The sequence below is a fragment of the Diceros bicornis genome, chromosome 39, assembly GCF_020826845.1.
Source record: "Diceros bicornis minor isolate mBicDic1 chromosome 39, mDicBic1.mat.cur, whole genome shotgun sequence".
Taxonomy (NCBI): domain Eukaryota; kingdom Metazoa; phylum Chordata; class Mammalia; order Perissodactyla; family Rhinocerotidae; genus Diceros; species Diceros bicornis.
In genome coordinates, this window is record NC_080778.1 from 7298930 (window position 1) to 7319449 (window position 20520).

The window sequence follows — 20520 nt, forward strand, 5'->3', positions numbered from 1 at the left end:
CACTTCAATACAATTTCACATATTGAGACTGACATGCAATATCTGTGAGGGCCTGGGAAATTCTGGTTCACTCGTACTCCTAGAATGCACTCAAAGCAAAGACTGGGGATGGGGAGAAGTCCACACAGACAGATTATAGACTCCAACCCCTGTCCCCCAAGGTTCAGTCTCTCATGTGTCCTCTCCAGATGCAGCAAACGTACCCACAGGAAAAGGAGCTCCCAAAGCCAGGCTTACATCCTTGATTATCTGTCCTCCTTAGGATCCTGAACTAGTAATTCTTCACAATCTTGCTGGGTCTCTGATGCATTCAAGCAGATGTTTTCTCCTACTGTGTCCTATTTTGGAGCTGCTCAGCTGGTCTGAATTACCCTGTTAGTCCTTAACAAACAGAGAAGTCCATGGCATTTTTGAGGTTGCCTTTTAGTCTAAATGGATCTAGAACTGACATGACTTCAGGCAGTATGGAGTAAAAACATATTAGAATGAGAGTCTGAGTAAGAGAAAAAAGACACGTATCACAGAAAGTCTATCAACAGACCTGGTCCTATGTTCACTTATAGCAAGCTCTTCCTACTTTTCTGCAACTTCCTGACTCCACTTTCTTACAGAGTCACAGATTCTATAAAACTTCACTCTCCTTCTGCCCCTCAAAACAACCTGAACAGAGACAAGAATCTCCTCATTCCATCCCTTACTGGTTTGGTTTAGTGTAGGTATTTTTCAGTAGAATAGAAAACAGCCTTTCATTTTTAATAAAACATTTATTCAAGGTTTGCTATGTGGTAGAGTGAAACAGACGCTAGGGATTAAAAAAAAGGAGGGGGACAAAGAAGAGAAGTGGGAGGAGAAATTCTCCCTGCTCTCAAGAAATCTGTGAAAATGCCTTTACTCTATTTCTTCCTTGACTGTTTCTTACAATAAGTAGCCTTGCCAGCTCTCCCGCAATAGTAGTTGTGCTCTATATAGATCCTTTTCCAAAGCAACTCACATACTGAATATACATTATTATCTCAAACAGGGCAAAGACTGTCTGGAAAAATGCATTATGATTGGAGGTACTTTAGCACTTCCAGTAACTAATATGTAATTGTCTTTGACTTATGTTCTTTGTCAAACTGGTTGGCCTACACTTCATGACATACCAATACTTAGAAGACCCTCTTTGGCATATCCTGTTCTTTTGATATATTAAACCTCTTCTGCTAGAAATACAGCATTAAGATTACATAGAAATAGACTTCTACCACAGCTAAGTAATCCTCACAATTATTATTTACTAAACAAAAACTGTTTTAAAACCAGGCAAAACCAACATATTAAATCCGTAACACAAAATTTTCCTAACCTTAAAAATGAACCAATCTCTTAACAGCTCAAGTGTGTTAAAGTGCATACTACTGGGATTCTAATACGATCGAAACCATCAAGGTCATCCTTCTCAAAATGTTGTAAGTAGAGAATGAAAAAAATTAATCACAGTAGCTGCTTTGTCTACTGCAACCAATTTCCAAGTTAATGTCGTTTGCCTTGCATTAAAATTCATTCTGTGTTGATTTATCATGCTAGTTCTGCAGCTTCATTCAATTAAAACAATGTCACAACACATTCAAAGAAAATCATTTCAAACAGCCCGAGCTAACTGCAACTTTAAAGGCCAAAAGAAGGGAAAGAAAGAAGGAAAAAAAAGACAGTCATTAACCCTACTGTTTTAAGTACAGACCTTCTCTGTGGCTCACCAATTATATTTCTGCCAAGTGGCATGTTAATTTCTAAAGAAGAGGTTAACAACAATCATGTCTAATGCTATTTGTATGCTGCTCACTTCATTTTAAATAGAAATGATAGTTTTCTCCCAATGACAAAATATAAAGTATTATGGCAAATCTTTCCATTAACCTTTTAAGAAATCCACAATTAAAGAGAAAACCTCCTGTGACAAAACACTACCAAAACAGAAAACTAATAAAAAATGAATTTCCAAAAGCATTTCAATGAAACATTTCTAAGAAATATTAGAGTAATTTCAGCTTAAAATTTTGGAAAAACAATTTTAAAAAGGACATGCACTTCTTTGGATTGCTTTTGGCACAACAGATTGATAATTTTTTAAATATTGTGTCCAGTATTTCTAAGGTGATTTTAGTTAGACACCTTACAAATTTTACATTATATCACATAAGTAACATAGTAGGTATGAAACACACACACACACACAAATGTATATGTGTTGATGAAGTCTTTCACTTAGCAGATGACAAAAAATGGAGCACCTCCAGTGTAGTCAAAACCAGTGAGCCTACTTTATGTAAATGTGTATGATGAGAGTAGTGACTACGTTGCAGTACAAATGTTTTTAATTAAAAATACCAGAATTAGGGGGCCGGCCCCATGGCGTAGCGGTTAGGTGCGCACGCTCCGCTGCTGGCGGCCTGGGGTTCGGATCCCAGGTGCGCACCGATGCACCGCTTGTCAAGCCATGCTGTGGCAGCGTCCCATATAAAGTGGAGGAAGATGGGCACAGACGTTAGCACAGGGCCAGTCTTCCTCAGCAAAAAGAGGAGGAGTGGCATGGATGTTAGCTCAGGGCTGATCTTCCTCACAAAAAACAAAACAAAAAAAAAACAGAATACATCTAAATGTCTTGTGCTTTTTGAGGAGACTAATGTCTTATCCCTTTTCTATCTTCTTAGTAATTCTAGATAAGCAGTCTCATACGTCTCCTTATGCTATATAATAATTATTATAGGATTCATTTTGCAAAACCTTTCAAATATTAGGCCTATATACACATCTTCCGCTGGTGGCACAAGGCTATATAAGAAGAGGTATTTATACTGGCAGCTGTAAAGGGGGAAAACAGTAACCAATAATAACCAAAATAGGAAATCTGTGGCATATGAATATGGATATCCTAAAATATGGCAAATCTTCATCCTTGGAATAGAGATATAATTGGGAAAGAGGCTGAAACCATTCAAAATAAACTCAGGTAAATAAGATAGATGATTATCCTTCCAGACGCTAAATAACAACTGCTTAGAAAAACAAAAAATTATTAATCAGTTAAAATAAAAATATGAAGGCAATGAAAGCCAATAAGGGTTTTATGACACAAGTAGACAACAATATTTTTGACAGTGTAAGATCCAAACTCGAACATACAAGGCCTTTTTAAAAGATCCCAAGCTACTTTTCAAACCTTTATTTATTACCGTTCTGTTCAGACATACAAACATTCACTGTTCTCTAAAAATTACTTTTAGAGGTTACTTTAGAGGTATTTTTAATTTTTCTTCCCTTTAACACCTTCCTTTCTTCTTTTCCACCAAATATGTCAAATCCTCCTCATCACACAATATTGAGCTCAAGCGTTCCTTCTGTGATTTCCTTGTGTGTTCTCTGATTCCTACAGATAGATGTTTTCTCCTCCAAAGTGAGGATCTCAGAGCACTTTGTACCCCCTCTTACAGCCCTTATCACAGGGTATGCAATGAGCTACATGTCTCTTGCAGGTCATTCCTTGAAGTCAGGAACCTGCAACAGATTTTTTTTTTTAATCCATAGTGCCTCACACAATCATACAGCACAAAGAAGAAAATAATGTTTATTCAGATTGTTGGATAATACAATTTAAAAGTGTTTGCAGAAATCATATAGTAATTCTTCTTTCTCACGGCAAAAAATTCAATGACTAAATAAGTTATATGCAGCACAGGAACTCATACATTTCAGAAATATCCCACGTGGTAAGCCTGACTGACTGATTTCAGGGTAAATTCCAAACAGCAGAGGCAATGATATCACAGAAACAAAACAAATATTATTTCCACTTTCTATTTCAATATGGAAGTATCACTGAGTGCAAGGACTACGTCATTCAACATTTCTTAGGCGTCGAGTACGCTGAAGTACGTTTTACGATGAGTGTTTCAGTAAAAGCCAGTTTCTAGGCTTGGCACTTGACATGCATTAAATCACTCAATCCTCACAACAACAGTGGAAGGTGGTTACCCTTATCATCTACGTTTAATATGAGAGGTTACAAAAGTAGCCCAAATCCTAGAACACTTGCTTTGAGTACAGAGTTTAGACACTTCATAAGTATAGTGTAATGCCTCGCTTTTTAAACATATACCCTGACCACACCAGAAACCCATGTTTTCTCATTCTTGTTCATCATTCAAAATGTTTACTATAAAGTTTAATAAAAACCCTCCTCAGATCCAAGTTTACTTTCAGAATGAGTCCAGTTGTGTTTTTATAATTTCTTCTCCACCTACATCCCAAAACATATCATTACTATACTACTTTTACATAACCACACCTTGCCTTTTCAATATTTTCATCTGTCTTTTACTGATTGGGATCACTGCTTTAACAATCATATACATCTTCTTAATCTTAACTGAACCTTTTATATGAATGAAAACCTTTATGTGATTATTACTTCATCTGCACATTTCAATGACAAATATGTATAACTTCAAAAAAAGAGAAAAAGAATATGATTATTTGAGTCAAGACTGAGCTTACAAATGTCACCTCAGACCCTGAAGAAGAGTCTAGGAGATGAAATATGTAGTTCTCACCCTAGATTATGAATACTGTCTAAGGCTCTTTGAAATTGATTTCTTACACTTTGCTGAATAAATATTATCAGCCTTATATACTGTTTCAAAAGTATTAACTGTAAGTGGCTTGCTTTTTGTGGCACAAATTTTAGTCATATTTGACCTACTGATAACTGTCTTTAATACTACTCTGATTCAATGTTCCTACATTGTTACAAACAACTCAGCTTACGGTGGTTTTTAGTTATTATGTTCTCTTATTATAGTATATTTATCATCTTACTCTTGGTTCCTCTACAATATTAGATTATAAAATCTTCTCCCCCTTCTGTATTCTCTATTTTCAGCGAATAGCCCCACTAGCAAGGCCCCGTCTCACTCTTAGCCTCGACATGTAACAGACTAAGAAATCTTAAGATTTTCATTATTTAATCTGTCCTCTTTTCTTCATTTCAACTGGCATTGCCTTAGCTCAGGCCCTCGTTACTATATAACGGATTATGGCTGTAACGGTATCAGGAGAGAAGGATTATGTCTTTTCATATTCTTGTGCCAGCTGCCTAGCACAAGCCACACACAACATTCTGGAATAAAAGAATGATACCAAAAGTTTACTGGTTTATACTACGATTTCCTCTTTAGCCTTCATGTTTCTAATTACTTTTTAAATTTCGGGGTTTTTTTGTGTCTTAATCTGTCCTTAAAATGCAAATTTATACTGCTTTTATACAATCTCACAAGTAAAAAGGCAAGAACCTAATCAAAACAATCATTATTCTATAACCCCAAACAATAAAACATAGATATATTTTTTTAAGCTCAATCAATTCCTTACCAAATAATAAAGAAAAAATTATCCTACCAATATGAAACACAGAGATAGCCAAGCTCATGCTAGGTAGGCTGCTTACTGATGATACTGTTTTGGGAGTTGGGAAAAGCAGTTTTTCATGGTAGTCTAAATTACATTTCAAGAAGTACCTACTTCATTTATGAACTATTTTGTTCTAAAAAGCTGTGTTTATTAAGACATATATAATATGCTTTCCCAACGAAATAATTAACTAAATTTAGTTTCAAGGCTAGTCATTGAAAAGTTCAATTTCAATGTCCCTCAGGTAAAGTTAAGGGAGGTTCGATAAAAAACTGTGGTAGTTTTCTGCTCAAATTCAAACCAAAAGAAGGCATAAATGATGAGTTCATTCACTCATAAAATAAATTTAGGTCACCTACTACTATAAGCAGGCACTAAGATGGGTGGTCGAGTTCAAGTGTTATAAGCTTTGACACTCCAAAGCCCATTTCATTGTGGAGAGAAAACAGTTAGGATCAGGAAGATTCTGTTATTGACTGCTTCACTGCGTTCCAAGAGATACTGCTCTCTCAAGATGGGCCAACTGCAGGTCAACACCTCAAGCTTTCCCCTGGTATCTAACAAAAATACCTCAATGTTTCTGGAATACGAATAGCACTGAAAAGCAGCTTTCTCTCCAATTTTTGTATTCTATTGCTTCGGTTATTTCTATGAGAGTCTTAGAGATATGGAGGTTAGACACCCGTGATTAGGTATCCAACTGATTCATTAAGTCCTTTGTAACAATAATTTTAGCAGACCATATCCAAAAAAATTTGAGGGTTAAGATAAATCATAGATAAAACTTTCTATCTCAATTAAGCCCAGAAAACATCTGCTTACAAGCAATAATTCTTCCCTAAAAACTAATTCCATCTTTTAATTTGTTCTTCTAAACACTAGTTCCTTTTAAATATTAAAATATGTTACTTACAAAAGAAAGCATTAGCATTTTAAGACTCTGAGAAGACTTATTATTTTAAAAGTTGTTAAACTGAAAAAACCTAAGCTAAACAAAATTCACTGTTTTCAGATTGTCTTAATATACTTTTTGTAATAATTTCTATTAACACCCTAAGAAATTTAGTACGCTTCAGACCATAAACAGCCTATTAAATATTTGGTACACAGCAGGCCCTCAATAAACCCTTGCAGAGTGAAATAAAAAGGAAACTTCAAAACCAAAAACAAAACAAAAATCATGAAAATGACCTTCACTAAATTAATCTGTTTAAAGTTCTAAGTCAACAACAACAGTTTCTCTACCTAAAACTTAAAGACATGCTCTATATTATCAAATCATACCACTAAATTAAAAACTCCAACAGGTTAATATGTAACCTGAAAAACTTCACAACTCCACTCAATAAAAATATACACTATCCTTCTTAAAATCAACAATCTATCTTTAATAGTTTCCTGTATAAACAGTCAAAGAAGAGAGAGGTATAGATTTTACTTTTAAAACATTTCATATTCATTCTTAATTAAGATGATATCCAGGCCAAACATCAAGGTTTAACCTAGGTATTGAAACAGGAGACTTTGCAGATCATTAAATTTTGATTTAACGTCCACTTGTTTCTGAAAAGAACAAAGGTGAAAAGTAGTTTATATCAAGACTCTTGAGGACTCTTCATTAATTCCTTCAACACAATAAGAAAGCTACCATAGCCACAATAGTCAAAGGAACAAAGGCCTAAGGAAAAATAACTAACTGCACTGATCCCTTTCTCTTCTCATAACCCCTCCAAAATAAACGCCAGCTGAACAGCCAATTTATAGGTGACAATCTTGAGAAATAAGAGAAAACTACCAATAACCCTATACTAACTCAGAAGCTATGACTAGCCAAATTTTATCTGCAAACCCAAGAAAACTGAATTGAAAGGCAAGTTAAAACTCATCCTCTACCATTAACAGAGATTATTATTATGAGAGTATTGTGAATAACATCATAAATCTATATTATTAATTACAGTTGCAGGCTGAGATCCTACAAGCTGGAAAAAATATCTGAAATGGTGTTTACCCATGTTATAAACCTTTGACAATATGTGTCATCATGATAGCCTAGACCCAAGACATACCTTTCAAGGCTATAATCATTCAAAATTAAAACCCATTTCAAAAACATCAGAAAATCAGAGTTATCTTCATATAAAATCTCTGGAAAAAGTCTCACTACAATTTCATCATAGCACATCCCAATCTGTTCATGTATACACAGGACGACTAATATCCCTAACAGCTAGACTTTGCCAATATTTGAAACTTATCTACCACTTGAGCAGATCTAGAAAACAATTTCTTGTAACTCAAAATTGGTAACTAGGCAAATTGAGTGATAGAAATATTACTGAATCATTGAAACATAACATCTTTTACTTACATCAATCAGAGTTAACTCCACACACCGTTTATAAGATCTCCATGGATTCAAACAAGTCCTTAATAAGTGGTCAAATTACCAGTTTGATGGCCTATGTATAACTTTAATCTTCATTCACGTCTGTCATTTTATGAATGTATGATAAACTTAAATAGTTTTAAATGATTTAATGCAATATCTTTTATCTTTCCTAAAAGACTGTGGGCTTTTAGGAAGCCCACAGGATTTTTTTCCTTATCCATGATCACAAGAACCACATTGAGCGCTCTATCAGATGCCATACATTTGTCATCATTCCTTCCGACAATTCTATGAGGTAGACCTTATAATTTTATAGATAAGGACACTGATTCTTAAAAGGTAACGTGCTCAAAGTCAATGTAATACTCTCAATTATTTTTCAACAAATATTTATCCCAGTCCCCTTCTCATTGTGGATGGAGTGACTTGATAATGCAGTTTCTCAACCTTAGCACTACTGACATTTTGGGCAGAATAATTCTTTGCTGTGGGGGCCTGTCCTCTGCATTGTAGGATGTTTAGCAGCAATCCTGGCATCTACCCACTAGATGCCATTAGTAACTTCTCCAAGTTCTGCCAATCAAAAGTATCTCCAGATATTGCCAAACATCTCAAAGAGGCAAAATCGTCCACAGTTAATAGTCAGTGGGCTAATGGAATGTGAGCGGATAGGACAAGAACAGAGGCCTTACACGTGCTTAAGCAATCTGGCTTGGCTCTGGCACTCCAGTAACCTGCCATGAGAAGAGCATGCTCCAAGGAGCTGCTGCCCCTTTGGGCTGGGCCCCGCAGGAACATAATAGAGATCTAAGCCCATCCGCAGTCAGCCTAGATCAACCTCAGCTCAGCCTGATCAGCAGAACCTCAGCCAATATACAGTACAGACCAAAGAGCACAGAAATCCATGCTTGTTATTTTAAGCCACCGAGTTTTAGGGTAGCTTATTATACAGCATTATTGTGGCAATTGTTGACAAACACAGCCAGTAAAGGTGGTAAGCCAGGATTCAAAACCTAGGCTTGTCTGGCTCAAAATCCCACTATTATCTTGACTATGTCTAAGAGTTTTCTCAGCTGAATTAATATCACCATCCCCAGGATGTGTGTGGTATACAGTAGAGATGCAATAAACATCTGCTTTATTAATAAATATAACATTAACAGGAATTTTGTAAAATTTTCAGTAAGCTACTCATATTACCTTCTCATTCCCACATCAAGTCACTGACTCAAAAACATTGTGAAGGCTATTATACAGCACTATCTCATTTCCCAAACACTGAATTGCAGACCTTCTTCTCCTATCAGTTCCAGTGCTATAAACAGTCAAGTCCAAAACAATACCTCCAAATTAACACTTACTTCTAGAAACAAGTTGCTATGTGCAAATGCAAGGTTAAAAAAAAAAGTTTACCAATATTTGCGCAACAAATATTTATTGTGCCTCTACCACTTACCAGACACTATTCTAAGCAGCAAGAATATAAAAACAGACAACATCCCCACCCTCATGGAGCTCACATTCTGGTAACACCTACACAGCATAAAGGCATTTTCCAAGTGCTTTACATATAGTAACTCACTCAGAACTCCTCATAAACCTGTGCAAGACTTACTATCTCCATTACAGAGATGATAAAACTGAGGACCAGAAATGACAAGTAATTTGCCCAAAGTCACAAAACAAGCAGCAGAGCCAGCCAGGGGTCTAGGTCTAAGTCCATACTTTTGACCACTATGCTACGCCGCCCCTCTGAAGTTTTAATAATAATAAAAGTATTTTCGAGTCAAATAAGATGAATTCACTCACAAAATCAAGCTTTCATACAAATGCAGGGTGGCAGAGAAGCCCCATATGTAATGATCTCTAAGATATATTTAGCGAAAAAAAGCAAGAGCAAGAATGCATATATATTTCTTTGTGGCCAATAATTAATTCATAATTCTAAAACAAATCTTTTCCCATACTGCCAAAATCTGACACAGATTTTATTTTGTTTTGTTTAATATTATTTAATTTTTTTTAAAAGGTGAGATAAAGTTCTTAATATACACCACAAAACAGTTACTACTCATTTGGTATGTATTAATAACCTCAAAGAAGACAAACTCAAAACCTATGTACAGATCCCAATTTTGCCAAACAAATTCTTTTAACAGAAATTTAAAACCAACGTACTAAAAATATCGTCTGGAGGACCAAAATGGTTTTATATCTATTTCTCTCCTGCTATGAATTACAACTAGTTTCTCATTTAAAAAGTGTTGTTAGGGGCCGGCCCGGTGGCGTAACGGTTAAATTCGTGCACTCTGCTGCAGCGGCCCAGGGTTCACCGGTTCAGATCCTGGGTGTGGACACAGGCACTGCTCATCAAGCCACGCTGAGGCAGCATCCCACATGGAGCAACTAGAAGGATGTACAACTACGACACACAACTATCCACTGGGGCTTTGGGGGGAGAAAAGAGCAAAAAAGGAGGAAGACTGGCAACAGATGTTAGCTCAGGGCCTATCTTCCTCAAAGAAAAAAAAAAAAGGCGTTGTTAAAGTAGACATTTTTGGGCGCCAAGAGTCACGCACAACTCATATACCCAACTACGTTATCTGGCATGCTCACATCTGGAGGTCTGACTTAAAACTCAACACTTCTAAGATCAGAACTGCTGAACCCCTCTCTCCCCAACCTGCTCTTCCCTCAGGAATTAACGACTCTATTACTCCAATTGATTAAAACCTTTGAGCTATTCCTAACTTTCCCTCACACTCCATTATCCAATCTATCACTAAACCCTATGGGCTATAAATTGACAATTATGCAGGATCCAAACATTTCTAAGCCCTCTTGTTCAAGTTCCTCATCTGCCCCCTAGCTGTTCTCCCTGCTGCCACCATTGCCCAAAGCCTCTCTCCATACAGCAGCCAGAATGAATCTATTAAAACCCAACCGAACTCATGCCACTTCCTGGCTCAAAACATCTGAAAGGCTTCCCATTTCACTCAAAACAGTATCTGAAATTCCTACTGGGGCCAAGAGTCCCTATATGCTATGGCTCCTCTGCTAACTGTCTAATCTTGCACCTCACCACACTTCCCAAGCATGCTCATGCCTCAGATTCAGCACACTTGCTGTTCACTTGGCCTGGAATGTTTTTCCCCCAGATGATTTTCATGCCTTCCTTCCCATCGCTCCGTTCAGTTCTCTGCATTCCCTTCATCTTTTAAGAGATTCCTTGACTATAAACACAGTTACCATTTATCTGTTTTTCCACAGCACTGACTGCACCTAAAGTAAATATTCATTTGTTTATTGTCTGTCTCTGCCACTGCAATGCCTGCTCCACAAGAGCAGAGACACTGTTTAGTTCACCACTCGACCTGCCTCCTGGAACAACGCCTGGCAAAAGGACCATACGTGATGACCTGTCAGCCCAGCTTATTCGGAGCATATACACAAATGAGAGCAGCGTTTCTCAAACTTGAGCATACATCAGAATCATCTATAGGGCTTGGAAGGCAGATTGTCAGCCCTCGGCATAGAGTTTCTGATTCAACTAGTCTAAGGTAGAGCTTGAAGATTTACAAGCTCCCAGGAGGTATGGATACTATAGTTCCGGAACCACATTTTAAGACCAGTGACCTGGATAATGTTATGCTCCCAAACACCTGTGGGCAATAGCAGCTGACCAGGGCAACAAATCTCAACTGGCGGAAGAAGAACAAGAATATGCCTCCCTCTTGACCCACACCATAAACTACATCCCTTCTGACTTAGAGGATTGTATGGAACATACGTCTTTTAAATAATGCAATATAAATATCTCTTCCCTAGATAGGGTTGTGTTTTTTTTTTTTTAAGAAGAATGGGGACCAGGCAGATCAAGGTTACATTCTCTAACAAGGTCTTACCATCTTATGCATTCTATGTTAATGACTAGTGCTGAAACTTTATCCTTTAGAGTTTAAACAAGCAGATGAGTAGGGTGATATCCTTTAAGAGATACTGAAACACCAAACAGCAGGAGACTCCAATTGGGAGAGCTGCCCAAATCACAATTTCCCATCTCTAGGAATCATTCAACACCCAGAGTGGGTCCACAGTGGTCATGTCTATGTTACGTAGGTTAACCTCACAGTCTTAGTCATGCCAGATTGGTCCAAAACACATTCTCTCTCCTAAGAATCTGAAGTTTGAAGATAAAGTCTGAGAGGCATTGATACCTAATTATGTCAAGAGCATGGCTCTCAACAGAGAAGATCCAAACTCCTACTGCTGAGGTTCTCAGAGCTGCCCTGATTCCTGTCTTAAGTGTGTTCTCCAGCTATTCCTTTAATCCTGTGTACTATACCCAATTATCTTCCAACAAACTCTGTTTGCCTAGGTTATCCAGAACTGTTTGTATATTTGCAAGCAAAAATACTTATAAAAAAAGTAAATGTATTAGAGTTTTAAAGAAAATTGTATTGGAAAGGCAACTTGTGAAATATCAAAGCTTTTTCTCATTAATCCAACTTAAGACAAGTATTTCCCATTTCCAGGCTAGTATACTGTCAATATAATCAATGAATCTTAGAGTACACATCACATTTTTGATGTTAAAATACCAACTCCTTCTTATACTTGTTTTCAGAAAAGTCCTCTGAAACCTAGCAAAAAGCCACCAATTTGCCTTTATTTATTTGATAGGTACTGGATGCCTATTATGCGCCAATATTATGCGCAGTGGGAATACAGCAGTTAATAAGAAAAACAGGTTCTTGATTTAAGTACCTTATACTCTGCTGAAGAGACACAGAAAAATAAACATGGAAAATAACAGCTAATAAATGCTACTGCAGAGAAATAAAGAGACTTATGTGAAACAATGAGTAACCAGATTGCTTTTAGATAAAATGGTCAGGGGAGGCCTATCAGAAGTGACATTTAAGCTAATATAATCATAATGACAAGAAGTCAGCCAGTAGAGATCAGTGTACAGCTAACATAACGGTCCTTAGGTTGGGAACAGACTTGACTAATTCTAAGAGCCAAAGTGACTACAGTGTACTGAGGAAGAGAAATGATTTGTGATGAGGTCAGACAGACAGAAAGGATCATATCATTTAGGGCTTTGTAACCAAAGGCAACGAGTTTGGAGCTATTTATAAATTACCTAGTACAGGACAAGGAGGCTACTCACAACAAGCTGCTTATAGAGAATAGTTGAGCAAGGGACTAAGATGAACAAAACAAAAAAATTACAAACAGTGGTTATAAAAATTTTAGAGCTGAAAGGAATCCTAGCTGTCACAGAGTCCAAACTCTCATTCTACTGAAAGGATAACCTGGCCCAGGCTGTGGCTTCTCAGAGGTCAAGTAAAGACGAGCAGAGAGCTGTGCTTGGTGCTCTCTGACATTCAGGCCAAAGCTCTTTCCATAATTCTCGCCTCAATTTGAAATCTAAAACTAAGTCTTTACCATGTGCATTTGCAAAAGTGGTATAGCAGCATTCAAATGAAAACATATTTAGAAAGAAATTTTTTAAATTATTCATGCCAAATTATTCACACCTCTAGTCCCTCACATGAAGTTTTTGTAAAGCGGCTGACAATGCTTAAGTATTTACCACCAGATACATCTCTTCCCAAAGTACGTGAAGCAAAAAAGAAATTGAATAAAACAACAAAATATACTTACATCTGGGTATTCTTTTACAGGCACATAAAGTTTCTCTTGCAACTGAACAATAGGTCCCACAGCATCAGGCAATTCTGCACTCCTTTTCTCTGTACTGCCATTTAATGTGTCATTGTACATGTCTTTCCGTACTCTGCTAATTTCTGTTAAAAGTAAAAATTTTAAATGTGTTAGACAAAAAATTATTCTTGCTAGTTTAGGAAAAAAAAATAAGAAGGTAGGGGAAGATTTCATTGATAAAGTGCTAAAACTCATAGAAGTAAAGAATTGTTGGTCTAGTCTGTCATTCTCCGGATTAAGTCTATGTTTAACAGAACTATAGCCTTAATTAATTTCTACCAGAGATCAAATTTATACCAACCAAATAATATTCTATTAAAACTAACTTCAGAGCCCAAGCTCTTATTCACTAAGAAACTGACCTGATACTTTACCTAATTTCTCCATCCCTAAATGAGGCTAGCAGTCAAATAACTATCATAAGAATACCTATCAGACAAAATTAATACCCAAGACTCTCTCATACTTCAGAACTAATCTGTCTGAATGAGATTTAAACTGCACCACTTTGTTAGATATTTTAACCATTTTTGCAGTGTCCAAACAGAGATGTCCAAGAGATACACAGATTTTAAGTTGAGCAGAAGTCTGCGTCTGATACACAAATTTAGTAGTTAAAGCTATAGAAGAAGAGATGTCTTAGAGAAGGTATAGAGAAAAGGAAGGACTGAATGAATCCCAGGAAAAGCAACATTTAAGAGGTGAGGAAAAGAAGATCCAAACCAAGAAGAAATGGAGGTAGATAGGAGAATTAGGGAAGAGAGGTATCAAAGCAGCTAAAAAATGACAGATTCAAGGACAGGATGATCAAGAGTGTCAAATACCACAAAAGTATGGTAAGATAAAAAGCAAAAGAGGGTACCTTGGATTTCACCACTAAGCCACTGGTGATCAGAGAAGTATTAAGGAAAAGATGGTAAGGGAGATCAAACTACACTGGGTTAATGAATGAAATAGAAGAAAGAAAAAAGAAGAGATAACTAAATCAACGATCTTTTTAAAAAAAACTATTATGACATCCTAGGTATAAATATACTTCTTTAAAAAGTATGGAAAAATCTATTTTAATGATCAAGTCCTGTACAAAGAAATCAATTAATTCTTTCAAGAATTCTTTATTAAGCTTCCACAATGTGCTAGAGAATAGGCTCCTGCACACTGGAACATGCTGTCTAATAAGAGTTGTCATTATTAAATTAGCTGGATGACTCTGTAACCATCTCTCCATGCTATAGATCATGTTCTCCTTGGGGAAAAGGCTTGTATCCGTTAGTAAACAGAATGCCTTTTATTTTTAAAATGTATTTTGTATGCCTTCCAAACATGGGATTTCAATGTATTGCCATTAAGGAACTATCAAATATGAATGCACACTTTTATTTTCTTAACTAGTTATTTAAATCAAAAGTTAAATAAAATCCAACACAGCAAAAAGGCATGATCAAAGGTGTTCTTATCCAGTTATAAAGTCTTAACCAGTGCAACTACTGCACTATAATACATTTTCAGCTTCAGTGATGGCAATATTCATTTTATAACAAACTTTCTTTCTTAAATAACAATTTGCTTGTCAAAGCTTACCAAATGTTTATCTCTGAATAGCAAATGAAATTTTTAAAAAATCAAAAGAAAGTACCTTGGATTTAAATACATTACAAGGGCAAGACTTCATTCTTTAAGTTCTTTTTTATACTTTTAGTTTCATAAGAAAATCTTTCCTAAAGATGCCCAGTATCAAATCAGTGTTTATCTTAAATTAGCATATGACAGCAATTAAATCAAGTTTTCAATGACCAAGTAATAATTTAAACATAAAGGACTGTTTACATAATTCACGTAATTACAAGCTATTAACCAAAGGGCATTAGAAAACTTTAATCTAATTAAAATTACACATACATCCTTTAGTCCAGGTCTCTATATAAAAGCACTTTCAATATTAATTTGTTACATTTAAATTTCCTCTTCAGAAATTGCCCAATTCGTTATAAAGTTAATAACACTGATATAAAAATCCGATGATAGCATACGTAAAATTTGCTTATAAAGATAGATACAAACATCCTAAATGAATAAGCTATGCCAGCATATTAAAAGAACAATGCACCAAGACAAAGTGTAGTTTATACCGTAAATGGAAGAATAGTTCAATATTTAAAAATCTATAAGCAAACACAGTAATACAACAGACTGAAGGGGAAAAGATTTTCCAGGTAAACAAATTTATCCAACTTAGAAAAACCAAGAAAATCAATTATAAATAAGAAAATTCAGATAAGATGACTTGATTAAAAATATATATAAATATACAAAACCCAATAACCTTCATATATTCAATTAGATGATATAATTGAAGGAAAAATACATTTACCACTTAAGTTGTGTTTCTATAAACACTGGTGTGATTCTTTGATTAATAACTGAAAGTTCCATGAGATTCTGTTACCCGCTGTATCCCCAGCTCTTAGAACAGTGCCTGGAACACAGTGGGTCCTCAATCAATACTTGGTGGATTGGGTAGATGGGTGGGTGAATGAAGGGAAGAACAAGCGAGGTTCTAGGGGATTAAAGTTAAACTAGTCATGGTTCCAGCTGTCAAAGAACTTAGTCTAATATGGGAGTTACATAAACAAATAGATACCTAGGGTATAAGAACAGTAGGAGGTATAGATTAGAGATAATGGTAGCACAAAAGCAGGAGCAATCTACTCTGCTGCAGGGTATTAGGGTCAAGAAAGAAGTCAAGAGGAAAGAAACTCTGATCTTTGCTTTCTAACAATGGCAAGTTACGTGAAGCAAAAGTACAAATAATATAATTATAAACTCTACTTTTCTTAAGATAAAAAGTCTTTCTACCATGTTTCTTTCAATCTCTAAGATATATCACTCAATAACAGAACACCAATTACATACAAGACACTACTGATGGGAATGAAAAGATGACTAAGACAGTTCTAGTACTCAAGGAATTTACAGTCTTATTCATTGTGGAGTCTAACCAGCTGAGAATTACCTTTATCAACAGCACCTTTCTAGCCAGGAAATCATTAGCACTTCTTGGCATGTTATTCACAATACTCAAGTCAGAACATGTTCTGATTCTAGTTCTAACATTAACTGTTGGTCTGATTTTACACAAGTCTCTTACTTAAACTCTCTGTGGCTGTACTTTATATAATTAGAGGTTGCTTATTTAATAACTTAACTGAATCCACCGGTTTCCACCTCAGTATGCAAGAACCCCATTTATTATTTTCCCCCATAACCCCATGTTTTAAAAAGTTTTGTCTCTTTATATGGTGACTAACAAGTAATAATATACAACTGGAATCTCACAATGTTATAAACTATTATGACATCAATAAAAAAAAAAAGTTTCGTCTCCAAAGCTTTTCATTCTGTAAGTCCTGATAATCAGAGCTTTTGATAATGCTATCCTATCAAGTTGATATAATCATAGCCAAAATATTACAGAAACATGTCACAGGTATGGGTAATGCTCTAGTTCCTTCCTGAGTAGTGGGTTCACAGGTGTTCATTTATGAAACATATGAATGCTTCATAACTAATATGTTCTATATATTCTTTTGTTTTATCAAACATTACATGATAACACTTGCTCAGATGTCCCCTCATCTCCACACTACCTTCATCAACCTCAAGCAGTGGTCAAGAGAACTAAAAGTTCAGAACCATTTGTTTAATCACCTAATATAAAAATTCCCACTACAATAACCCAAAAATATCCCCAATATCAAGAAAATTTGTTACAGACATCTGTGAAGTTCTTAAATGTTACAAATTTTACTGAACCAAAATCTTTCCTAAAATTTCTCCACTCACTCCTCCAAAGCTCATAAAATAGGTCAAATGACTCTTTCATATAACAGCCCTACAAATACCTGAAAAGTTCAATAATATTTAAGTGTCCTCTTCTCTAAGCTATATAATGACATGGTTATCTAGACACACTCCATTTGTCTATGTCCCTTTTAAAATGGAAAACTCTGCACTGCACACATCCTTCCCTGACAACGAATGAACATGCAGACTGAGGCTGCCCACCTCCAGTCTCAAACACTCCACTTCCACAGCGTGTTTAAGAATACCTTTACTTCTTTGGCGAGCACATCAAATTGCTGACATGGTGCTGGTGCTCAGCCAAGCATCCAATTTCATACTTTCACAACTGTTTGTTTAGACATCAGTGAACGATTTAAATTTTTTTCCTGGTTGTTTTCTACTAGACGTATCCCTTCAGACTGATGATAATCCATCAGTTGACATTCTTTAGGGATGACTAGTCTATGAATCAAGGATTCAACTAACTGCTAACTAGTTTCATAGTGGACACATTTCTCTAGCCTGGATACCAAAATACAGGAACACCTTATCAACTATCTGACAAAATCTGCAGCTACACTGGGACCCAAACCACCCTCTGGATCCAACAGTTTAAACAGGAAATAATCTGTTTTGGAACCTACAAGTGTGCCATCAAGTTTAGAATATAAATTTTTCAGCTTTGGGGAGTATTCATCTTTCCAGCATTCAAGTTCCTCTCATTTTCCATATTTTCTTGAATTGTATTCAGTGATCACATTTTTTCAAATTTCAATACCCTGAAAACTATTTTTGTTTAGGCCTCAAAACTTGTTTCAGTTGTCTACTTACAGTCTCCTCACATTTCTCTGCTTTAATTATCTGGATTTTTTTCCTTTTCGAAACTAAAGCTGAATTATCGGTCAGTAAATTCTGCTCCTAGAGAGAAGGGAAAATAGTCCCTGCGAAGTCCTGTTTTACGTGACCTGTCAATATTACATCATCTGCCTTAAGCTTTTTCCCTTCCCCTTAACTCGCCTAACTATGGAGTTAACTATAATCTTTATTTTAAAATCATTCTTATGTTTCATAAGCCTCAGCTCATTTCTGCCTTTGGCTTTTCCATCACCACCACTCTTTTACTGTATCTGAATTACTGTACGTGCACCCCACCCTCTGCCACCTTAAAATTTTGCACCTTCTTTTAAAATCTGAATTACTGGATTAACTAACAGATCAACCACTCTGTGGAAAAGCAGAATGTCAGAATTAAGGACAACATGAAGAACTATTAGAGATAGAAAATTATAGGCTATGAAATCTAAATTGTGAAATTAAGTAGTCATTTCCTAACATAGATAGATAGATAATGGCTACGTGCAAATTCAATACTGTAATGTTGGAAGACTAGATAAAGAATAAAATACAGTCCTATTTTACTTTATGATTTACAATGTTTTCAACAAATTTAAACCAAGAAAATAAAAATTAGAAAATGAAATATGAAAGATATTTACCAGCTCAGTAGTAAACAAAAAACTATTAATGATATACACATAATAAAATATAAAAACAAAATTCACAATAATTATTTTTGGGATTTGTAACAATCCAAATTACAAGACGACTTTTTAAAACACTGAGAAAATTTTCACACAAAACACATCTTACACTCAGTGTCGTGGTGGCTAATTCCAATTGCTCAACTGACTAGGCTTATGTTATAGACATATATATATTTTATTTGGGCATCTATCTGCTTATTCTTTATGCCTTACATTTAAATCCATCAAAAAAATTACCTTAGCATTGTAATACAGCTGGAGCTAAAATACAGAAAGAAATGAAAAGGTTACAATGTCACTGGACCATTAGTGCTTCGTTTTTTAAATTTAACATTTTTCATTAATTTATTCAGTAAAATAAAAGCCAACTATTTATAAAAACACATATGCTTTGATGTCCATAGTATAAATTTTATAAGCAAAGTTAAAATGACAGCATTCACTTCAACTGAAGTTTAAATTAGCTCTTATTTCCCCACTATCTGCAATCCAGTTCTTGACAGACACTAAACTGGCACACTACCACTAAAAGCCAAGTAAGATTTTAGTTATTTTAGATCCTAATTAACAAATTACTAGTCTCTATTTACATAAAACCCATTAAATATTAAAACAATAATATTAGGAGTCTATTTATAACTGAAGAACAACTGCAACTACATAAAGAGGTGGCTGTTATGTACCCTTATTTAGTTAGGGGCAACAACAATCTCTTCTGTAAAAAGAAACCTCTAATTCAAGGTTTACTAAATACAGGGAAAGTTTTAAAGATATTCTGGGCAGAGCAAAACCCACGAAATAATATAGCTTCCCTGTGCTCATTTTAAAAGACCACATCCACAAGGCACAGAAAGCAAATGAATAAAAAAGCAGGTTACCAGAGAATATGCACTATTTAGTGGAACATGTCTTGCTTATTCAAACAACCGAATAAATTAAATCTGATTTAATTCTGAGGCAACTGCTTTGAAACTGGCAAGAAAAAAAAACTCAAGCTATCAATAATTTTCTAGATGGGACCTTATTTTTTTGGGTTAAATTGTGTTTTGTACTTCAGAACTATAAGCACAAAAGAAAAACTACAAAATTTAATTCAACATCATAGCCCTCCTTTAAATTGCCAAAATTAATAATTGTGCAAAAGCGTTGATAAATTTCACTTAAAAAATATGAAACAGCAAGCTTCTTATAAAAATGTCCATCTTGGGACCAGCCTGGTGGCGTAGTGGTTAAGTTCGCGCGCTCCGCTTCGGCAGTCTGGGCTTCACAGGTTTGGATCCCGGGCGCGGACTGGCACGCCGCTTGTCAAGCCATGCTGTGGCGGCGTCCCATATAAAGTAGAGGAAGGTGGGCATGGATGTTAGTCCAGGGCCAATCTTCCTCAGCAAAAAAAAGAGGAGGATTGGCAACGGATCTTAGCTCAGGGCTCATCTTCCTCACACACACAAAAAAGTCCATCTTGTTTCCTTGATTGTTCTCAGCAGTTTTGTATCATGGTAGGTATTTAAAAGTAGCTGCACCTTCTTGGAAAGCTCTTTCAAAAGTTACAGAAAAGAATGT

The 20520-nt window shown here is 35.7% G+C and overlaps 1 protein-coding gene across 4 annotated transcripts in view; it reads right to left on the reverse strand.

Annotated features, from left to right (window-relative positions):
* Positions 1-20520, reverse strand: part of QKI (QKI, KH domain containing RNA binding) — a 142135-nt gene that overhangs the window by 90242 nt on the left and 31373 nt on the right. For all 4 annotated transcript variants that reach the window (XM_058534023.1, XM_058534022.1, XM_058534021.1 and 1 more), the window contains exon 2: positions 13514-13656. In XM_058534023.1, coding sequence (XP_058390006.1) covers positions 13514-13656 — 143 coding nt within the window. The remainder of the gene's footprint in view (positions 1-13513; positions 13657-20520) is intronic.